The 22783-nt window shown below is 46.0% G+C and overlaps 1 protein-coding gene across 7 annotated transcripts; it reads left to right on the forward strand.

The window, feature by feature from the left end:
* Positions 1-6105: 6105 nt before the first annotated feature.
* On the forward strand, positions 6106-20467 carry ING4 (inhibitor of growth family member 4). 7 transcript variants are annotated; one of them, XM_066175467.1, is made up of 10 exons: positions 6132-6157; positions 7822-7909; positions 8314-8360; positions 17228-17299; positions 17494-17660; positions 17872-17986; positions 18306-18414; positions 18723-18870; positions 19267-19328; positions 19546-20467. In XM_066175467.1, the coding sequence occupies exons 3-10, from the start codon at positions 8357-8359 to the stop codon at positions 19583-19585; spliced, it is 717 nt and encodes a 238-aa protein (XP_066031564.1). In that variant the 5' UTR covers positions 6132-6157; positions 7822-7909; positions 8314-8356; the 3' UTR covers positions 19586-20467. The 7 variants fall into 7 exon arrangements, 4 of the variants coding, with proteins under 4 accessions (XP_066031563.1, XP_066031564.1, XP_066031565.1 ...); XR_010719329.1 differs by lacking the exons at positions 6132-6157; positions 7822-7909; positions 8314-8360 and adding an exon at positions 11504-12951 and having other exon boundaries at positions 19546-19720; positions 19814-19878; positions 20027-20467; XR_010719328.1 differs by lacking the exons at positions 6132-6157; positions 7822-7909; positions 8314-8360 and adding an exon at positions 11504-12951 and having other exon boundaries at positions 19546-19878; positions 20027-20467.
* The last annotated feature ends 2316 nt before the right edge of the window (positions 20468-22783 follow it).

The raw sequence follows: 22783 nt of genomic DNA on the forward strand, positions 1-22783 counted from the left end.
TTATTTTTTTTTTCTATTTTTTTTTCTTTTTCCTACAGAACCTGTATTTCATAAAACCTTAGTGTTACAGGTTTTATTTTTTCATTCACTAATTCTTCATCTCTACAGTTTTTCCATAATTTTGTCATTGAGTCATTTCATTTGCCTTTTGGGAGTACTGTCATGAGTGTCTTAAGGTATTTCTCTAATATCCCAAGTTTAATTAAGATCAGAATGACTGGGCTAGAGAGCTAGTTACCAAACTCTTTCAGGACTCCTGTTTCTTTGCTGATTTCAAAATATACATCCCTAGTAGGTGTTGTCTCATCTCTTACTTTGATACTGTGGTACTAGATAGAAGTTTCTATTTTCATATGACTACTACATTCTGTTCCTTTCTTTAGATGGAATTGGAAGTATTTGTTGACTGGTTTCTCCTGTTCTGTGTCACTGGCATTTTCACCATTTTTATCTAGCATGGATCAGTACTATTAGTAAGGTTTCTTTGTTTAGTTTGTGATTGAAAAGAATGAAAAGCAAAATATTCCTTTCCTTTCACCACTAGTTTTGCTAGTCACAAAGCTTTTCTTAAGAGTTTTCTCTATTTTTATAGTGTCTAATTTATGTTGGTCGCTCTCTGGCCTCACCTTTTCCATCCATTATGTTTCTCCTTACAGGAGAGTTTAATTCATATTCCTCTGCCTTCTTTCTTTTTTTTTTCCTATGGACAACTCAGTTTATAGTTTTGCTCCCCTTGGAAGTTACCAGACTCAGTACAGTGGCTCTCCCAGCATGTCTGTGTTACACATGGACAGGACAAAACTTCCAGCTTCACTCGAGCTGTTCTCTCATCTTGAATGCATTGTCTTGAAGTCTGAAAAATGAATTGGTTTGGGCGCAGTGTCTTGAATTAAGCTGGGAAGGCTTTAAAAGTCAGAATAATGCTTTGCTGACTGGTTGAATTCCCTGGGGAATGGCTCACAAGTTAAAATTCTTTGCAATGATTCTTTGTTTTATATGTTAAAGATGCTTGAAATTGCCTTTTTCCTGGCCCCTGGTTTGAGGTGTTGTTTTCTGATGTCTGCTACCCCTTTCCTTCTTGGAATCTGCTACCTAGCATGGGCATCCATATGTCTTTAAGGTTGTAGAATTCCTGTTACCAGTCATTTCAAACGTGTTACTGTTCATGTTTGTGCAGTTAGCTGCTGAGCCTATAGCTTTTACTGTTGCCAGGGAAGAAACTAATTATTTCTTACTAAGGGACCTTCCCACTGAGCTTCAGAAATGCCACTTTATTCTAGGTCTCCTTTTCTTTCTTATCAATGAGAATTCTTCTGTTTACCCAGTTCTGTTGCTGATGTGGAAATAATTGAAAATACCTTACCCTCATTATCTCTGTCACTTATTTGAGTTTGGATTAGGTCTTCCTCTTTGGATTCCCAAGGTTTTTTAACATATTCAAAGTGCTCCAGATCGTTTAAAAAGTGCAGTAGCTACCTGCAAGACACAAAATGTAATAACTTGTACAAAATTCTTCCCTCTATAAATGAAGCCTGAAGTTCTGCAGTCTGCAGCTTTGTGCACTCAAGCCAACAAGGGTTCAGTTATTTACCTCCCACTCACAAGAGTGGGATATTCTCTTAACAAGATCCCATGGTCCTTCTTCAGCTCCCTGAATTCTTTGACCCTGCATTTGCGTTGCACTGCAAATCCATTTGTTTCTATATGTTTGTACCCAAGAAGACTTGACAATGACTCTGGAGTTCTGTATTAAGTTGCATCTTGTATCTGCTGAAAGGCAATAGCACTTTTTCTTCCTGTCCTTTTCCAAGCTGATTTTCTCTTCTTGGTTGAATTTTACAAATTATCATTGCTTTAAAAGGAAACATAATGTAGGCTGGAAGTCATTTAGAAAAGTCACCCACAAACAGTAACAGAATCTCAGCCGTGACTAATGATAGTATTGCTGGTCTATAATTCAGTTAAATCTTCAAGAAAGATTTAAGACTTTTATAATTTAAAGCCTTATGGTTAATCAACCATGTCCCTTGCTACAGTTTTTTTGTTAGTTATCACTGCCATTGAAACTGCCACTCTATATTACTGCTTTTTTTTTAATCCATAGGGTCTTGCTATGCCTTTGTTGAGTACATTAAAATCTTCTGCTATAAGAAGTCTTTCTTCTTGTGTAATGAATTACAGACCACAATCAAGTCACCTTATTCATCTTTCCAAACAGCTGAATTAAATGGAGCTGGTTTACGTGTCTCACAATAAGGCAAGGCTTGGCTTAGTTCTTACCTGTTGCCTTTCTTTTCCCTTTCAGTGTCCCGGCTGTGTAGTGTTCAGTTCAAGTCTTGCTACATTAGGCCTAGATGGCTATCTTGAGCCACCAAACCTAGACTGCCATACAAGGATATCCAGTTCTTTAATTAGGTCTTTTTCTTCAAATTAAAACAAACAGCAATATGTTTATTTCCTTAGCTGAGTGCAACCCTTGTCAATGCCACTGTGATTTTGCCACATCAGTGTTAGGTTAATTGCCTTACAGCAACCTGGATGAGCCCACTTGCTTTGCAAATACTTTTTAAGTAGAAGTATTTGCTGGTCTTCTGGAACACATTCAGAACTTCAAAGTTGTTTGGAAAAGAAAGCCCATTGCATCCATCTGCTTGCCAGATAATTCTTTTCAAATTACTGATTGTCAGTTTCTAGCTATGCAACTTTTAGGATGTTTTATTTAATGGGTAAAACTAAACATCTTCCTAAATCTCATTGGCAATAGGTAATATTTCATTACCTCACACGTGTCTACATCATCCAACTTTCTTCCTAATATAGAATACGATTATGAGATTCTGTCTGTCTTCCTATATTTTTATTGATTATTTTATCATCTTTATATCAACTAAAGGATATATATCATGTTTAGGATTTTCTTCTAATATTTCGCAGGTAATGTACCTGAAAGCTGCCCAAGTTTACTAGTGCAGTTTCAGAACATAGAATGAAATTGCTCTGTACACTTCCTTAACTACAAGATAGGTACCTGTTCAATCGTCCTTTCAGGTACAACAGATTAAATTTGTGTGCATGGTTTCTTGTTTCTGTATAGTAGAACACCAAAGTACTAGAGAGATGTAGTAACTTGGTCCAACAAACATTTCGATTTCATGTAGTATCTGTGTAATGAATGGAAAAAAAAAAAAAAACTGCAAGAAAAGAAATCCTGACACCAAAGAACTGGAGTCTACTCCTAGTTTTGCTACTGAAGTAGGATACGTTTTTGAAACATGGACACAGCTATAATTTGTGGCCTTTGGCATCCTCTTTCATTTGTAAAGCTAATTAACCCCCTTGGGGCCGAGTGCTGCAGATCAATCATTTGCCATTTGTGAGAGCGAAGTGTGGGTACCTTTCACCTTTCCTGAAGACAGGAAATGGAAAGTTCAGGGACCTCTGAACTGAGAATGTTAAAGTGTGAGAAGAGCTGAATGTACCTCAACAGCAAAAAGGTAACAAGAGTCTGAAGTTACAGCTGTCCTGCCGGGTTCTGCATGAGGATCCCCCTCAAGCACTGGCCTTCACCTCACAGTCCTTGGAAAACATTTAAGTCTATAAGGTAACTAAAATCTGGAGGCTTGAATTTGGTATGCAGATGTTTACATTTCCAAGGGAAAACACCCCGGCATCTGTAGATCAATAAAGGTTGAGAACCACTCCTGCAGACTGCGTCCATAGGCCGGGCAGCATCCCTGTGGGAGGTGCCGAGGCCTGGGCAGCACGGCCCATCCCGCAGCTCCTCTGTGGAACCAGGAGCTCCCTACAGGATTAACCTGCAAGACGGAGCTGTAGGAGCCAGCTGGGGTGAGGGGGAGGAGCGTGATCACCTCAGGAGTTAGCCTGTGAGCCTTTCTTACTACGGCACTGGCCAAAGGATCGGCGTGTGAGGCGGGGTGAGGGTCGGACACAAACGGGTCTCCGGAGCCGTTTCAGCTGGGAAAGCCCCTTCCTGCACAGTCACCTGTGCCCGTGCTCGGACTTCAGCATGCACGCGTGTTTGAAAAATATTTCACCTCTCGACAAGGAGCTGCCGCGGTGACACTTCCCCCGGGGGTGAGGATGCTCCTGGAGCCCTGAGCGGGGCAAACCCTTTGACTTTGTAAAGAAGGCAAAAAGAACAAGCTTTCCTGGACTCGGAGCTCAGGAACTAGTTCTTGCTGGAATGGTAAGAGTTTCTACTGTGAGAGCACACAAGCACACAAAACTGCCTCTCCCCTTTACTTTGCAGATTCACAGTGGCAGTTCATGCAGTTAGGGACACGTGTACACTTTGCCGAGGTTTGCCATTTCGGTTTTAGGCAAGCACCTCTTTTTTGCCCTATCACTTGTATCTGTGGTGGCGAGGAGTCCAGAGGGAGATTGCTTCTCCATTTGAGTGTTCTAGGATTCTGACATCTTCCTAGCCTTGGCCTGGAGGATAAGATGGGGTTCCCAGGTGTTCTCTGAAGCAAATTAGTGATGTCTGAGAATGTCTGATTTTTAACATCAGCTCCATTCAGCTTGGTAGCCCCAAGCAGGATGTGTTTGGGAGATTATGTGTGACATAGCATAGGGAGCAGATTTATTTTTTTTTTACGTAACAGCCACATCCTCCCCCTTAATTAAGAGTGTAAGGCAATTTATACAAGAATTTTGAAGTACTTGAAAGAGGCTTAACAATAATGTTCAGCTAACTGAAGCCAGCTGCTCCACATGGGAACTGAAAAGACTAAGAAATGTGTTTTGAATAATTAAAAATATGTCATAAATAACTTAAATGACTGTAGGAAGAGGAATGGAAAACTCCATCATCAGAACACAGAGGATCTCTGAATTAACCAAGTAGTTTAACAGCAAGATGGTTCATAGTTCAAACAGCTGCAGTTCCTTTATATAACAGCTCCTCAGTCTTGCAGTGCAGGCTGCTCAAAGACTTAATCCTAGTATATCCATAGAAATAAAGACATGGTGTGTTGGAAGATCTTTGGGAGGAAAAGAGAGAAAAAGAAATCTAATCGCTTCTCCTCGTGGCCAGAATCTGGGAGCATTCAGTCCTGAGCACTGGCTGTCAGGAAAAAAAACAGTTTGGTGTAGGTGAGGAGGCAGGAGAAAGGGGGATGGAATGTAGTATTTGCCAAACCCAGTGCCTCCTAAACTGTACAGAATGCCAAATGAATGCCGACCTCTTGGAAAACAATCCTGCCTATCTTGGAACCTAAGGATCAACAGGAGTAAGATAATTTTGTCTCAGTTCCTGCACAATAACATGTGACCTCAGAACAGCACACGGTTCATGTAGCAAAGGAGGGCCGGGGAAGGGCTGCTCCACTCCGCACCACGAGGGGCTCTGAACCTTCCAGTGCCTCGTGGTGCGTGATCACTGAAGTGGTTCTGGCACCATGAAGAAAAAGCAGCACGGTCACGTTTTAACTTAATTCCCTTTGTTAGTCTGTCAGGAGTGTTAGGTTGTACCAGCCCTGCTGCAGCAGAGATGATCCATCTCCGTTTGTGACACAGCAGCAGCTACTGGGCACTGGTGGATTCTGAGGTGAATGGAAAACCACAGGAGTCAAGAGCGTTTCCTCAGGCAGACCACAGGATGGGCCGGGCTGGAAGGGACCGCAGCGGGTCACGGCTGCAGCCTCCCTGCCCAGGCAGGGTCATCCCAGAGCACACGGCACGGGATTGCCTCCGCATGGTTCTGGAGTGTCTCCAGTGAGGGAGACTCCACAGGCAATCTGTCACAGTAAGGAAGTTCTTCCTCATGTTCAGGTGGGACTTCCTCTGCAGCAGTTTCTGTCCGTTCTCTCTTGCCCTAGTGCTGGCACCACGGAGCAGTCCCACGTTCTCCGTTCAGATACTGACAGACATGGGTGGGGTCCCCGGCTCCCTCAGCCGTTCCCCGCAGGAGCGGCCCCGCAGTGCCCCGGTCACTCTGCGCTGCGCGCGGACGGCCCGGGCCAGAGCCCGAAATGGCGGCGGGAGCGGGGCGGAAGTGCCGGGCCGGGCGGCCGGAAGCGGCTTCGCGGCCGGGCAGAGCCGCTTCCGGGGGGCGCGCGCGTCCGGTTCCCGGCGGAAGCGGCGCCGTGCGGGGCCAAGATGGCGGCCGGGATGTACCTGGAGCACTACCTGGACAGTAAGAGCCGCCGGGGCGGGGCCGGGGCCGCGCCTGAGCCGGCCCGGGGGGCACGGACGGGCCGAGGGGCGGGGCCCCGCGGGGGCCGAGCGCTGCGCGAGGCGCCTGCGGCTCTCCCGGCCCCTCGGGCGCAGCCCGGCCCCGCTGGCGGGCGCCAGGTCCCCGCGCCGTGCGGAGAGGCCCCGGCCGTGGGGCGAGGCTCGGCTGCAGCTGCTGCGGGAGCCCCGGCACCGCGGCCCCGCGGCTGGTTTGTCCCGTGAGAAACGAGCCCGATGCTGCTCCAGCCGCCTCTCGGGAGCGGGAGATCGGCTGTCAGCGCTTTCCCGGGATAAACGTGGAGCCAGAGAGAACTTTTGGATCTGTGGGGCGGTGGTCACGGTAGTTTCGTACCTGTCAATTTACTAACGGAGCCCGGCTTTTCTGGCCGAAGAGGAGCTCTGTAAATGCTAATGGTGTTGGTACCCTCCTTCGGTACCTCCCATTTTACCGTCCAGCCTTAAGGTGCTTAAAACTCCGTCACACTCTGCTCTTTGGGGACGAGACTCTCGGTGCATGTTTTACCCACGCGTTCTTACAGCAGCCCGGCAGATCCATCGGAGGAGTTGTTTCTCAGTGAATGGGCTGATGGGTTAGGATTAATAATCTGCTCTTTGGGGAATGCTGTTCTCAGGTTTTCCTGCTGCTCTGCTCTTGGCACTACAGACAGGGGAGGATGTTCATGGGGCGGTGTGTTCAAAGCCGGGTAGCCTCGTTCCTTGTGTCCTCAGTGCTCCTTTTGTTATTAGGAGAGGAAATGTCTCTAAGAGTGTCCAAGAGCCATAAGAAATCTCAGAGAGAGCTGGAAAGAAGCTGCAGTTGAGCAGACAAGGATCCAAGTGCCTGCAGGAAGGAGGATGCAAAAGGCAGGAAGAGAAGTTGAACGAGGCAGGTTGGAGAGGAGAGATTTTTGCACTTTTGCAGTTCTCATCTGTTGTTGAAGCTGCAGCTGCCTGAGGCTCCTCAGCTGGGAGAGAAGCAGATGGACAAGGAGTAAGTGCATAGGAAGGATGCAGGTTCACCTGCTGGGGGGTGTACTGTGGGTAAGAGCTGCAGAGCAGAGGTAAAGGAGCAGGAAGCTGGGATGTGCAGCTGGCAGCAGAGAGAAGCAGGAGGCAGCAGTGGGTGCAGAGACTTGCAGCAGGTGCCCAGCTGGGGAGAAGGGAAGGTTGGTGGCTGGAGAATGCTCCTGCCAAAGTCAGACACCTCTGCATCATGTCATCACAGCCAGTTAAAATCAGCCAGCCTGGGAACTCCTCTTCCTCTCCAGTGCAGGCATGCAGAGGAGATGCCAAACTCTCCTCCCTCAGCTGAGGTTTTTGGTGCTGTGGTTGGGTTAGAGATTCTCCTCCTGTTGAAGGTGGATACTAATACAGTAGAGTCGCTGCTGTTGCTGAGGTGTCTTGCTTAAAAAAAAAAAAAATATGAAGGTGATGATGCACAGTCTGAAAGTCCTTAAACATATCTGGTTACAAAGGTTTCAGGAAGAACAAAACATTCTTTGCTATGATGGTTTAGCCTTTTTGCTTACTCTGAGATCTCTAAGGCCTTTTTCATTTTTGTCTGGTGCAATATAAGCTGCTGTTATTAGCTAATCATAAGACACTTGCTGTGCTTATTCTACCTAGATTTCTTTCAGGAAAGCATATGTGAATTCTGATACTTGAGAGTCAAAGAGCACCCATGAGAGTCTTCAGTAAGTCAGGCTGCTGACAGGTAATAGCACATATTTCTAATTACCCAGATTGTTCTTCTCTAAGCCTATTCTCCTCTCCTGGTGTTCTGCCTGAGCTCCAGGCTCTGTGAAAATGCAATGCAGTATTTTAGACAGGAGTCTTCTTCTTGATTGACAGCATTCAGTTTCCTCCTTGCTGCTCCCCTTTTTTCCCCCCACATTATTTCAGTGTTTTAAAAACATTCAGTTCCGTTTTAAAGTAGTTCACCAATATCCTAAAGCTTCCTGAAATTTGATAGAAATACATAATCCAGAACTTTTGATCACCTCTTCTAAAAAGTGTCTAATTCTTAATTTGCATCTGTGTCTTGGAACTGAATTCTTTCAGTAGTGTAGTGCTCTTGCAGCCACAGTTTTCAACTGAATGTCTCTTTTCCTCCCACAGAGATTCTCTTTCACATGGTTTTCTGTCTGGATCTGCTCAGGGAATGAGTGAGTAATGTGTGATGGAAGGGCAGTTATTTTATTCTTTTATCTTTGAATAAAGGGAGGTGTGTAAGGAATAAAGGGAAAAATTGTAGGGGAAAAAAAGGTGGCCTCCTGTTTGAAGCAACTGAGTGTCACTCTGACAAAGTGAGTTTGATGTTTTTTATTTATGTCCTGAGTGACACTTTGTACAGGTTTCCCTTGCTTGGACTGTGCTTGGAAATTTTTAGTCAAGGGAGCAGATGTGCAGAATGCTCATAGCTGCAGCTGGAGTCTGCCTTCAATAGATCACTCCGAAAAGTCCTGCTGTGGAGCATTTTTGCACATTTCAAGAGGAGGGTTTGTGATTAGCTGGCCTTCTTGGCTTTCATCTCTTGGCCTCAGTAAATCTCTTGGTGAGGGAAAAGGGCCACTGCACTGCCGCACTGTGGAAACACTTGGGTGTCACAATAGTGAGCACCTAAAAGCTGTTTACAAAGTCACTTTGCAGACTGAGCTCTGGGTCTGAGCATGTGACTGTCCTGAGCAAAGAGAATAAAATAAACCTTTGGATCAGTGCTCAAAACACCTTTGAATCAGTGTTTTTCAATGAGAAACACCTTGCATGAAACATCATGGAAATAAGTCATTAACAACTGTGTGGTAAACTGCATGAGCAGTCTGAAAGCTGAGGGCATGCAGCCCCAGTTGCTTCACTTCATATAGTTTGAGCCCTCTACTTCAGACATCTAAAGGTATTTTCCCTGATTTTTTTTTTTTTTTTTTTTTTTTTTTTTTTTTTTTTTTTGTGGAATAGTTAATTTAAGAAGGGTTCCTTTAGTAAAAGGAGTCTAGAAGCCTCTTAGGTCAGGTATTCCAGCAGCTTTCAAGGCCTGACTGTAATTTGAAACTGGGTTTAGTCCTAGGCTTAGGCCCTTTCCTTGGCTTTACCTGTTAATTACAAAGCAGATCTGTGTGAAATGTGTTGTGCTCTTGGCAGATGTTTTAGCAGCAGAAAAATATTCACATCCCTTCTGTGCTGAGCATCCTGACAGAGAAACTCCATAACTTGTCCACTCTGATCACCTTCATTCCTTCATCCTACTGACTGAGCCAAAGGGTTCAGGGAATGGGAGAGGAGGGATGTGTCTTGTTCCACTTTGCTTCCTGAGTGTTTTTCTCCTGGCTGAATTTAAACATACAAAGATTTCCATCTCTTCAAATACCGGCCTCCTCCTGGTTTCTAAACCATTTTATGCCTGGTTTTGAGGGGAGAAAGCAAGTTTAAAAAATGCTTTCTCTGTAGCAGTAACACAGTGCAGCTTCGGTAAGGGAAATCCTCTGGGTGCAGAGGAGTTAGAGATACAGAAAGGAGTGGAGGAAGAAGAAGGAAGAAAATTGTTTTGTGATTAAAAGATGGAATGATCACACAGACTCACAAGAAGTTTGTGCTTGCTCGAGCTTGAGTTACTCAGTGCTGGCCCTTGTGTGGGGTTAGAAATACAGCTGTGGAGGCTTTGAGGGGCCGAAAGGGATAAGAGGGTTAACACAGGTGTTCCAGAAGGTGAGATGCAAACCCTGAGTTTCCTTCCTGTTCGGAAGTTCCAAGAGGATTGCAGAGCTCCTTTGTGAAAGACATCATTGAAGCACACATGCTCAGAACACAGTCCCAAATCAAGTCTCTGTTTATAAGTGAATGTGCCATGAGTGTAGGGATTGTCTTTACAGTAAAGGGAGCTGCTGTGCAGCCACCTTTGTTTCCTGCCATCAGTGCTTCCCTGTTTGCCCACCTCCTGGATGCCGGAATGAAGTGCTGTACTTAGTGACAACACATGGATAATCTTTCATAGCAACACACCAAGGTGTGTACCTCCCCTCAACAACCAGAACTGCTTCCACCTTCGCTGAGGAGCTGAAGCCAGCACTTCATCTAAGTGAGACCTAAACATTTGGGAGAGACATGAGCAGCAGGAGTAGCAGGTGGCCTTGGTGAGCTGTGGAGGCAGGAAGATGTCACAGGCCAGGCTGCTCAGACAGCTGTATGACATTAATTCTGGTGCCTGGGAGGGCACAGTCAGGGCCTGTTCCAGGAGCAGGCGCTAGGACATTGCTGCCTCAGCACAGGGGTGGTGGAGACAACAGGCTTAGATGAGCAGACCTCAGCTGATAAGTTAACATCGTCCTATGCAGTAATTCACCTTGGGTTTTTCCCCTTTTTTACACTGGTTAGGGAGGCATGGAGTTTCCTTTGCGCCTGCTGTTTGCATCTGTCAGTAGGCTCAGAGAGATGCACCAGCTCAGGGCTGGTCACTGCTAGGAAACTTTAGCCAGTATAGCACAGAGCAACAGGAACAGCACATGTTCTCATGGCAGTCATCTTCTTTCAACTGACGTGGGAGTGTCCCTTAGTTCCTTGATAACATGAGCTAACTTAGTAAAACAGGTTTATTCGTTTGGAATAGCTACATCTGCCTGGATTTTCCTCTGTATGGGTTCATCAGATGAGGCTGTGATGAATATTGTTATCTTAAAACTCTTAGAGCACATGGGTGTGATGTCAGAAATGCTGTAGGTGAGCCCTTGATTCCTTCCCAGACCTGGCTGTGTTCCAATTTCCCCAGCAGTTCTTTTATCTCTTGCATTCCCTACCTTCATTCCTTGTATCCCCTCCCCACTGCAGCCACACCCCGTCCCTGCCCCTACGGTTTCTCACATCATCCTTCAAAAGTGTGAGTCTCTTAATAAATCGTTTCTCTACTTGTCAGTGTTTTAGTGTGGTGAAAGATGCCTTTCACCTTACTGAGACCTTGGATTAGTTACACCTGTGAGGCACCACACATGATCTATGGAAAATTACAAAAGATTTCCTGCAGGGGAGAGAATTTGGTGATTCACAAGCATCATTTGTTTCTGTGTGAAAGCTACTGGCACAGCCCACACTGAGCTGATACATTTAATGACCAATTCATTTAGAATTGATTTTGTTGTTGGCTGATATTTTTATTGGAGCTGATACAAGATGGCTTTACATGGCAAAGAATGCTGTGTTTTTCTGTAGTTCTTCCCTTAACCAACTGCAAATCTGATGTCACTGTTTTGGAAAACAGCCCTGTGATCTCTGTGGTGCTTTTCCCTGCCTTTGGAGGGCTGTGGCAGGCTGGAAATGCCAGGAGTGTTGTGAGGCTCATTTGTTGTGTCAGTCTTCGAAGCCCTCCAAGCTTTTCAAATCAAGGTTGGTCTTTAACAATAAAGATCCCTTTTCTGAGACTTAACAACACTGCCTGCTGTCTTGGCTGTGGATGCTGTAGCATTGAGCTACTGTAATAAGACAACAAAAAGAGCCCTCCCTCCCTGAGAAATGGGCCCACACTCTGGGGAAGTGTTGGGTTTCCATGGCTGACTGTCACTGCTGCCTGGTGCCCATTTCTTTGGGCAGTGTCTGAAGTAGGTGTGCTTGGCTGGACTGGTGTGCAGTGCACTGGCCCAAAGCTTGGGATATGGGATCTGGCCACAGAATTCCTGGCTGGCTGTGGCTGAATCAGTCTGCCTGAGCGCCCTCTTTGTAAAACTGTAGGTAGGGTTATCCCTGACCAAGGTGTTGTGAGGATAACGGTACAGGTCAGGACTTTTTATTGCAGCAGGGCTGAGCCATCTCTGAATAGAGGGAAAGGGATATATTGTGCTCAAGCACCATTTTCATTAAACTGCATAGGAAGGTGACTGATGACTTGAGAATGCAGGACAGAGTAGAAGCAGTAGTTTTTTTTAAGGGTAATACACTCAGAAAGGAGGGATATAAAAGATATCCTGCCCCCTAATGAGGGAGCAAGGAAGCTCCTGAAGATTGCTGCAAGCCAGTTGTCCTGCAGTGTACTGAAAGTGCTACAAAATTATGAGAATCATGGAGTACCGAAAAGTCCGATGTGCTTCCCCAGCAAGATCCCAGCCAGTTGGCAGTCTGGGAGGGCAAAGAACTTGCCCTCTCATTGTGGCAGTCCTTGGCACAAGCAGGAATTTTTTAAATTGCCTTCAGCAATGTGGTGTGTAAAGGGTTTGCTGAAATCTAAGCTGTTCAATAAAGCAACTGTGGTTATGTTTCAGAATGTATTCTCCCATTTTTTAATAAAATTTAAACACACATCTAAACATGGTGGGTGAAGAGATGTCTGGGGAGAGGCACTGTGTGTTTGGATGATGCTTGGTGCTATTGATCTGTTTTTAGGACTTTGGGCAGCACAATTCCATTGTTTGGCACAGCACAGACGTGCTGCAGAGGATTGAAGCACAATTGAAGTTACCAGGCTGTGTAGGCTTGCTCTGCATTTGTGTGTCACAGTTAACATCTGAGTTAAGTAGCTGAAGTTTAAATATCAGTTGCCTGCACCTGACACCCCACGTGTGTTTCTAAAAAGAAGTAAATAAAATAATTACTGGAGAGGAAAACAAGTGGTGTTGTATTCTGACTTTGGGAGAGAGTGCGTGGTTCTTAAGGGAGAAGACAGCATGGTTATGGATGCCTGTGGAAGAATGAACAGGGGAAAGACAAGGAGAGAGGAGAAGGAAAGAAAGAAGAATGGGCTTAGTGAAGGGCTAACATTTGAGGAGAGGAAAGATGAAGGTAGGTAGAGAGACTTTAGCTTGTGATCAGAAATGAAAACAAGGAAAGGAAGGGGTGAAAAATTCCCTGAGAGACCTGCAGCAGTGATTTTCAGGATAATCATACCACGAGAGGAATCAGTAGGGCTGCACAAGGCTTCTGTCTGGATCTGTGCAATGAGTCCATTGGGAAAAGCATTGCCAGCAGGCCGAGGGAGAGGGATCCTGCCCATCTGGCCAGCCCTGGTGAGGTGCACCTGGAGGGCAGTGTCCTGCTCTGGGCTCCTCCATAAAGAGAGACATGGAACTCTGGAGCGTGTCCAGCAGAGGGGAATAAGGAGGATTTGGAGACTAGAGCCTCTCTGTTGTGAGGAGAGGCTGAGGGAGCTGGCCCTTGTTTAGCCTTGAGAAGAGATGACTGAGAGGGGGCTCAGCAGTGTCTGTGAGTGTCTGCAGAGAGGGTGTCCAGGGTGGATCCAGGCTCTTCTCAGTGGTGCCAGCACTAGGACACAAGGCAACAGCCGGAACTGCTGCACAGGGAGTTCCACCTGAACATGAGGAAGAACTTCTTCCCTGCATGGGCAACCAAGCACTAGAAGAGATTCCTCACTAAGGTTGTGGTGTCTCCCTCTCTGGACATATTCCAGAACAGGAGGCAGTCCTGTGCCATGTGCTCTGGGATGACCCTGCTTGGGCAGGGAGGTTGGTGACCCACTGAGGTCCCTTCCAGGCTTACCCATTCTGTGATCCTGTGACACAGCTCTATTAATGCCAGCCCATGCTTTGGGCCAAGCTGCTGGCTTTGCTAGCACTTTCTTCCCTGTACATTTTCACCATCCTCCTGTTCCTTTCTTGCTGCTGTGCCATTTGTGTGGAAAGAGGCCCTTGCTTTTCCTTATTTTTCTCTCTGTTGCTGCATATCATCACTCTAGTGATCAAAGATGCCCCTAGGGTGTTTTTTCTTTACAATTATCAGTTTCATAATCTGAGAATTACGTGGGTATTTTATGACAGATAGTATTTAGTCATGATAATTTTAGGTGAATCTTACTAAGAGGAAAGAGCAAAATTAATTGTAGAGGAAAAAAAAGGAGAAAAGCAGGAGGAAATGAACTTACAGAAATAACACGAATGGTTTTAGAAAGAGTGAGGGAAAGTGTGGTGGTAGGAATGAGGAAATGGAAACTTAAATCTAGATACTATTTTTTAATGGTACTTAGAGACTGATAATGTCTGATAGCCAGCACAGCACAGGTCAAGCAATTTCAGCAAGTGTTCTGGCACCTGTGATAAATTCTGTGATGCAGAGAATCACTTCTGTTTAAGGCTATGCAAGAGCTTTGGAGTTAAGCTGCAGATAGTAGAAAACATCCCCACAGCTAGATTAAGTTACGTAGCATACAAATAATTTGTTGCTCAGTTATAACTTGCTTATCTGCAGCTTTATCTTGTTACGCTTTTTGTTATTGCCAGACTCTCTCTGGATCATAATTTGTAATGGTCTGCTCAGCTTCCTTCCACGTTCAGTTGAACAGATAAAGTATCTTTGTAGCAGTTCTGATTATAAAGTCACTGTACTGTCACTCATTTCATTTTCTCCCTTTATTGACGAGGCAGTGGCAGAACATTTGTCCAATGATAGATTTTCAGAGTGAAATATTTTGCTGCGGTTTTAGGAAATCTTTTTGCTGGTTTTGGCAGGGAAGCAATCCAACTGACAGGGGGTTTGTCTCATCAGCCCCAGTGGAAGCCTGCCCAACTAATGAGCCTCTGGAAGATCGTGGCTCCGATGTGCTTAAGTGATCCGCTCACGGTGCCTGTGCTGAGCCTTTGCCCAGCCCGAGCTGGGTGACAGCTGTCCCCACTCCGCCAGGGCACCGGGAGCAGAGGGCTCTGCACACCTGAGCAGGGAACGAGGCAGGGAACGAGGCACTGGCCGGGCCGAGGGGCCAGCACTGCGGGGAGCAGGCTCTGGGGACAGAGGGGCGCTCAGGGATGGGGGGCACAGCCTGAACAGACACGGCCCGGCATGAAGAGGCAAAAGAAAGGCAGATGCTGTCCAGACAAGAGCATGTGCTGGCCTCAGTGGTAGTGGCAGATTTTCACAGTGATGGCTGTAAAAACTAGAGCACAGTTCCTTTCAGGTTGTGTCGCAGAATCAAACTCCTGCTTGAGTTTCTCCTGGTGCAAGAACATGGCTGTGAAATGTGACCGTAACCTCGTGTGGGGTTGTTCTGCCCTCAGACTGGCGTCCTGCTGGGTTTTGTGCTGGCTCAGGTGCTTGCTCTATCTAAGGGTTTCTCGCCCTGCTGAGGGAAACCTGACAGTACCTGATAGAATTCGTGCTTTTACCATCTGTCCTTTTCAGAAGAGAAAAAGAAATTACATTAATCTTTTCTAAAAACCACAAAGCCCAGAATTGAGAAGCTGTGATCTTCCAGGATTAATAAACTCAATATAAATTTGACACATTGTGTGCAGTGCAGGAACAGCTTCTGTTTTCCTCTGGAGGATACCTGTCTTGTCTTCTGCAGCAGATGCTTTGGAGAGGAATGAAAAGCAGCCTGCTGCAGTGTGACCCATGTTTCATTTGCTGTATAAATTGAAAGGTTTACAGTTGATGAGGCTGGGGATTGCAGGAAGGAAAAAGGCATGGTCTCTAGATTCCCAAGCTGGATTTCAACCCTGCCATAAGCTCCCTTTATAAGCAATAATAATTTTCAGCATTGTGTTCCGAGGTGCTTTTCTGAACCATAGGGATGTAATCCAGTAGGTCAGCTGCTTAAACCTTGTGTGGAGTCTGTCATGCTGAACAAACGCAGAAGTATCAAACTCAGGATGTGCCAGCACACTTAATTTTGCCGCTTAGTAACTTTTCAGAATTTGATTTTGCACTGTTAGCTGTCCTTGAATGCAGAGGGGTGATGTGTATGTGCTGTGGGTATTTAAGGACACCTACTATCTGAGCATTTCTCAGGTAACTGAATGAGAAATGGCAACAGCAATCTGTTGAAGCAGCAGGTTGATTGCTCCTAAGGATTCTGTGTGTAACTTCTTATTCTGCTGTTTGGGAAAAAAATCTAAGTAAAAGGAACAACTTCTGTGCTCAGCAAGGCCCACAGTTGGTTTTACCTCTTATGGGAATTAATTTCTGGTTCTGTTATGTAGTACTTGTTAAAAGTTGTTAAAACCTTGCTCTTGCCTATAGAACCTTCCCTGTCAACTGGTTGCTCTTCAGGGAAGTGGAAAAGCATTCATTACTGTAGAAATATGTGCAGATGGTGAAAATAGAGATTGCTGCCTGGACTGATGTGTTGGACAGCTTTGGTGATGGCCAGACACACCTTCAGCTGCACTCCCTGTGAGCTGGAGAGCAAGTTCAGGAAGCTCAGACATGCTCCTGTTGTGTTTGTGAAGAGTTTTTCCCAACACCTGTGTTTTTTAAGCATTCAACAGAGATTTATGATTTTTATTAGTTATAAAGGTGACAGTAATCAAGCTTAGACTTCAGGTTAATGCAGTGACACTAGATCTCATTTCGATTAGACAGGCACGGAAGAATGAAAATTGTTTTTATCAGCTTTGCCAGTTGAGCATCTGGTGATGCCTGGGGGGTGAGTAGCATAGTGCATTGAAAATTAATTGACTATCAACTTCACATTGCTCATTCAGAGCCCTACAAACGTTTATTATTCATGATGTGTGGCATCCTTCCTGGTGTTGGACAGACCACACTGAGATGACTGGGCAGAAGGCACAACAAGTTTAGAGTCACGAGGGGTTAAGGCTGCTCTCTGCTCCACATCCCATCTCACACTTGATCTTTGGCTCTTCCCAAAGCGTCTACTGTCCCCTATGTGTTAAATGAATGCATTAACCACACTCACTTTTCAGTGAATTAGCATTTGATCAACTTTAATGTTTACATCCTTGTGTAGAAAAAACTAAATGGCCTTATTTACCAGCTGTTGTGCTGGTTTTTTCATTACTGAGTGGAGTCTTTGGATGGAGACGTATTATAACGACTGACACTCATTACAGAGTTTGGGTTTCTGCTTTCTTAGTGTGAACCTTTCTGCATGGCAGCAGTTTTCTGCTAACTAATATGTACTCTAGAACTATGCTCCTGCATTAAATATATCACATTTTTATAGTCTGTCTCCTTTGGGGCCAGCAACAAATGGAAGCAGGCTGATGTGCACCAGAGGGGTGTGTGTGTTGTTAGTGGTTAGCTTTGTTCCTGCCTTAGCATTGTGGACAGGAATCTGATTTCTCCATGTATTCTCCTTTCTCTGCAGGTATTGAGAACCTGCCTTTTGAATTACAGAGAAACTTCCAGCTCATGCGAGATCTGGATCAGAGGACAGAAGGTGAGGATTGGAGATGGTTTTGTTGCCAAGACAAGGAGTAGGTAGCTTGACCAGGTTTGCTTTGATTTGCCTTTGTCATGGGGATCTCCAGGCAGGGGAGGAGGCCTGGAGCTGCTCCAGTCATTCGGTCTCTCCTCATGGAAGGCACTGTGGTGTGTGTGGTGTTTGTGTATTTAATGGCTCACTTGTTTCAGACCTCAAGTCAGAGATCGATAAGTTGGCCACGGAGTATATCAGCAATGCACGGACCTTGTCTTCAGAGGAGAAACTGGGACTCCTCAAGCAGATCCAGGAGGCCTATGGGAAGTGCAAGGAATTTGGGGACGACAAAGTCCAGCTGGCTATGCAGACCTACGAGATGGTATGAAGGGAAGTGTCTCGTGCTTATTGTGTGAACACCTAAACTAAAGCCGCCCATCTCAGAAGGCCCTGATCTTTCAGTTGTTGGCCACACCCATTCCTGCTCCTCGGCTCTTTTGTGCAAACCCCCTGTCCCTTTGTCCCCTCTTTGTCCTCTCTTTGCCTTGCTGGGCTCTGTCCTGTGGTGACCCTGGTCGCTGCTGTCTTTGCAGGTCGATAAGCACATCCGGCGGCTGGACACAGACCTCGCTCGCTTTGAAGCAGACCTGAAGGAGAAGCAGATAGAGTCGAGCGACTATGACAGTTCTTCCAGCAAGGGCAAGAAGAGTGAGTACCCCCACTGGGCTGCAGATTGATTCAGGAGGCAGCCAAGTGACTATGGAAGTAGTGGGGATGAAGGCAGGCACTGGAGTGGTGCAGATCAAAGACTGTTGCGCTGGAGTCTGAAGGACAGGTAAAAAGATGGGAACCTGGGCTCTTCTTGTGTGAGCATATTCAAGGCTGCTAGATTAATTAAGATGGGGTGCACGGCCCAAAGCCAATATACATTCCAAACAGGAGTGTATGTAGTGCTGCAGAGCTTGTCACTGTCAGGTGTCTGTTTTGGTGGGGTGACAGATGCAACACCTTCTTCTCTTCTTACCAGAGGGCCGAGCCCAGAAAGAGAAAAAAGCTGCCCGTGCTCGCTCTAAAGGGAAAAACTCTGATGAGGAAGCACCAAAAACTGCCCAAAAGAAATTGAAGCTCGTCCGCACGTAAGTGTTTGAGGGACTTGAGGGAATGAGAAGCAGCACTAGAAATCGGACCAAGGCAGGCCTAGCCAGGCTTCCCTGAGATGCCCAGACTGGAACTGTGTGTCCTCTGTCCCTTCTTGGGAAGCAAGAGGAAGGAAACTTTTATTCTTTCAGGGGAGTGTGGGTTGAAGGGGAAAGCAGGTCCCTGTGGTTGTATGTACTTAAATAAGAGAAGTATCTGTCTCTGGCAAAGAAGGGCACTGTCTTGGGACACATGAAGGTACTCAGAGCCAGTTACTTTTCTGACTTGCTTTATTCCTGTCCTGCAGTAGCACAGAGTATGGGATGCCTTCAGTCACCTTTGGCAATGTGCACCCCTCAGATGTACTGGATATGCCTGTGGACCCCAATGAGCCCACTTACTGCCTCTGCCACCAGGTCTCCTATGGGGAGATGATTGGCTGTGACAACCCAGATGTAAGAGCCTGCACGTGGGGGAAAGGGGGGGAATGGAGTGGAGATGAGTTGCATGGACAGCCTTGTCCTGTTTGGGTGGGGCCTGAGACAACAAGCAGTGACAAGGAGAGAGACTACCTCGGGTAGGTGGGAGGGGCAGAGGTGTGGCTGGCAATGACCTCTGAAGTGCCTCTTTCTTCAGGGTTTTCCTTAAAATGTTTTCTTGTCCCTAAACTTAGCAAGGGAGAAGGGGAGTTCTCCTTGCTAACAGTGTGTAGCTTGGGTGTGAGTATTCAATCCTTGATCAGTGCTTGGGGTTTAAGAGTTTGTGATTAAATGCTGGGAAACTCTGGTAGCCCAAAAGCAACAATTTCAAAAGGAAACTGCTCTTTAACTGGCTGCTCTTCATCCCAACAGTGTTCCATTGAATGGTTTCATTTTGCCTGTGTGGGCCTGACAACAAAACCAAGAGGAAAATGGTGAGTGAAGCAGCCTGGGGGGCCCATTGGCCTTTGGAAAGGGGAGGTCTTCGGTGGCAGGGGGAAAAGTAGTATGTATACACACTTAGAAGATATCATTAAAAGGAAAATTTGAATTGAGGCTTTGTCAGGGACCTTGGAAAAGGTCTTTTGGGACCAGGCACTTGAGGCTCATGTCATGCCCTAAATGTTGGCTGTGTACTTCCCTTTCTAACAGGTTCTGCCCTCGCTGTTCCCAGGAGAGGAAGAAGAAGTAAATTCACATGAGACCTCACTACTGCTGCAGGAGCTCTCTTCCCCCTGCCAGGGCCTCGTCCCAGTTCCCCCAGCCCTTGGGGCCTTGGCTGAAGGGAAGTCTTGCCCTGTTTGTGGTTTGGGCCATCCCTGGAATGGTGTGTACCCTCACGGTGGTTCCTGTGTGTTCTGTATCCCTGGTTGCTTCTGAGTCCTTAAGGGAGGCCCTCTCTGTGTACTATTCCAAACAGGTCTCTGAACCTCAAAGGGAATGAATGAGGGCACCAGGGTAGCCACCAGATTCCCAGGGATTCAGGTAGCCCCTGATTTTCCTTGGCTTTCCTTCAGCCTCCTGAGAGTTCATTGCCTATTCTCTGCTTAGAGAAGGAGGCTATGGGATGGGGGAAGGAAAGGAGGTAAGTCTTCAGCATTTTAGGTCATTGGTTTTCCTGGATCTTTTTCAGGAGAGAGGGAGAAACCAAGCTACTTCTTAATCTAGTGGGCTGGTTGAGAGACTGAAAACCTGATGTGCTCCCTGTCTTTAACCATTCCACTGCTGGCATTGAGCAGCCTCTTTTGTTGGGGAGAGGAGGAGGCAGAGGGTATGTTTAGAGCTAGCTTTGTCTCTCTTATTGCTGGGGTAAACCTGCTGGTCTGGGAGGCACACTGTGTGAAGGAGGAAGAATTTCTGACCACATGGGGAGAAACAGCTTGGTCCAGTCTGTCTTCCGGCTTCAAAATTCTGCCTTCCTCTTGTGTAGTGGTGCTTCTCCATTATGTTGATGGTGGGAAGTTTGGGGATTCAGATCCCACTTGTATAATACAGAATTAAATAAAATTCATTGAAACGAACACTCTGTTTGCCTGGATGTCACCTCCAAAATAAACTGCGGCAATTGGTCTCACTGGTTTTTCTTTCTGTCTTAGCTCTGCTTTTATTGTAAATGGTGAATGTGATACAGCTTCTTCATGTAGCAATCCTGTCACTAAAAAGTGACATTCTGCATAAAGCAGGCTTGAAACTGTACCTAATAAAGCTAGTGAGCTTTCTGGTGGCTGTGAAAAATACCTGTCCCTGCAGTCGTGCCCTCACAAGAAGGTGAACATTTATCCCCACAATTGTTTGATCATTTACTTCATCAGTTGCCTTCTCTTAAATGAGGAGGAGTGGAGGTGGCAAAGGCCAACCCTCACTGTCTGTTGGGCAGCACAGCTGAGAAAATAAGCCCTCAGGACAAACCACATGTCTCCAAGAAGCTGGATAGGTTTTCCACACACCCTGATAGCTTGCTTCCCAGCAGGTCACAATCACCTTGTTGCCAGAAGCTCGGGCTGCTGTTACTAACATAGCATTAGGCTCCAAAACAGTTCCTGAAGATGGGCAGTGTGAAGGCCTGCAGTGTCTGCAGGTAACTGGGAGGAGATGGCCCGTACTGAAGCTCCTCTTTACCAATTCCATTGGCACAGGCTGGACACTGACAAACCAAGTCTCCTTGCTCCTTGTGGTCTGCTCATCAGGAAGGTTTAAGCCTTCCACCTGAGACACGGAACGTTTTCCTCACCCGGAGAACTTTGAGGATCCATGGGGGGTTTTGCTCATTTAGTCGTTAAGCCAAAGCTCTGCTCGGCTTCAGAGGACAGTGTGGGTTAAGATCAGTGCTACTCCCCGCTTGTCATTGCACAGGGACCCTGACAGCCATCAGCTCAGAAGCTGGTGTTGTTTTCTGTGCGAGTTAGCACTGAGTCACACTTTGCTTTTGCCTCGAGAAGGGATGTTCATTCTGTTTTTCTGTTCATTCTGCACAGAAAAAAGGATGAGTTCTTGCCCAAGCTGTGGCTTATATGGTTTGTGGTACCCCTCCCACAGTCTGAATCTTGATCCCCAGATTGTATTACACCACTTCCTGGGGCTTCCTTTCTTAAACAGAGGTGAAGCAAGTTCTGGAAGGTGTTGGCTGTGTCTCTGGTATGGTTTTAGTAACAGGGAAACTCTGCCACGATCCAGTGGGTGAACTGGATCACCAGTTCCAGGCTGTGGCAGAAATCTCTTCAGCTGGGGGTTACTCAGACATCAACTGGTGCTCAGCTGACAGAAGGAATGGTGGATGTGGCCTGAACTGGAAAATGAGCTTTGGGCAGAGTGCAGGGGTAATGAAGGATGGGAACTGCTCCAAGCAACTTGGTTTTGATGGATAGGCCACAGGATTTAATGGCCAGCATCAGCAGCAAACTCTCTAGGAACTGTGGGCCAGAGAGGTGTTTGAAGCGCTAGGCAGCAGCAAGGAGCATTCCAGGGACTTCTGCTCTCACTGAGGGAATGCTCTGACTTGCACATTTAGAGAGACAATTTAGACCAAAATTTGGATAAAACCGTGGCATTTTTAAATGGCTTGCAAGTATAAATGCAAATGAAAGCACATTAAAAGCTAACCTTGAAAGAGAGGGAGTAAGGGCAATAGCTGTGCAATATTTAATCTCCAGAGGAGGAAAAGAACCAGTAGAAGCTAGAAAATAAAAAGTACAGAAATGAAGCCAGTGGGAACAAAGCCTGTAAGTGACAAGGCTGGAAACATGAGCAGCTTTTTTTAGAATGCCTTTTGTTTTTGATATAATTGAACATGGCACTTGTCCATTACTGACTGAAGATAGCAGAATTGTTTGTAATGAGAGGAGGGGAAGTGTTCTGTAAATATTTATTCTGTGTTGGTGCTGGTGTCATATGGGTATGGTGTACTTCCTAGGCAAACAATAAAGAAGGGTTTTAAATGGCACCTCTTGGGGCAAAGACTTTTTTTGATCATCAGTCCCCAATAAATAGTGTTTGTCATCCTGTGAAAGCCACCTGGAGGCATCTGTGGGTTGATCTCTGTCAGACTCTGAACTGCTGGGGGAAACCTACAAGGCTAGAAAAGAGCCAGCTCTGTTCCAGACCTTAATGATGTCAAGAAGGCTGCCACAACAGTCCAGATGTGAAATACTGGAACAACGGGGAAATAAATTTCTTCTCTCTTAAACAAGCAAGAAATCCAGGTCAACAAAATAAAATCAGTTTGATGGGAAGTAGCGAAAAAAATCTGTCAAAAATTACGTTTTTCTTTTAAGATCCTTGTTAATAGTTACCTGGGTCACTGTAGTGGTAATGGGATCTGAGAAGTTTACTTCTCCTAGAATTGAAGAGCTTAAAGCAGGGATATTCTCAGTTGAAGTAATCATGAACTCCG

This window comes from Chamaea fasciata, unplaced genomic scaffold, assembly GCF_029207755.1.
Source record: "Chamaea fasciata isolate MVZ Bird 193981 ecotype frontalis unplaced genomic scaffold, bChaFas1.0.hap1 SCAF_2, whole genome shotgun sequence".
Taxonomy (NCBI): Eukaryota; Metazoa; Chordata; class Aves; order Passeriformes; family Sylviidae; genus Chamaea; species Chamaea fasciata.

Bases quoted from the DNA above. Each gene is read 5' to 3' on its own strand.
- ING4 (XM_066175465.1), top strand. From the start codon at position 12,837: ATGGTTATGGATGCCTGTGGAAGAATGAACAGGGGAAAGACAAGGAGA. The intron at 18,415-18,722 runs GTAAGTGTTTGA...CCTGTCCTGCAG, and splicing joins AAATTGAAGCTCGTCCGCAC to TAGCACAGAGTATGGGATGC. The intron at 19,329-19,545 runs GTGAGTGAAGCA...CCTTTCTAACAG, and splicing joins ACAAAACCAAGAGGAAAATG to GTTCTGCCCTCGCTGTTCCC.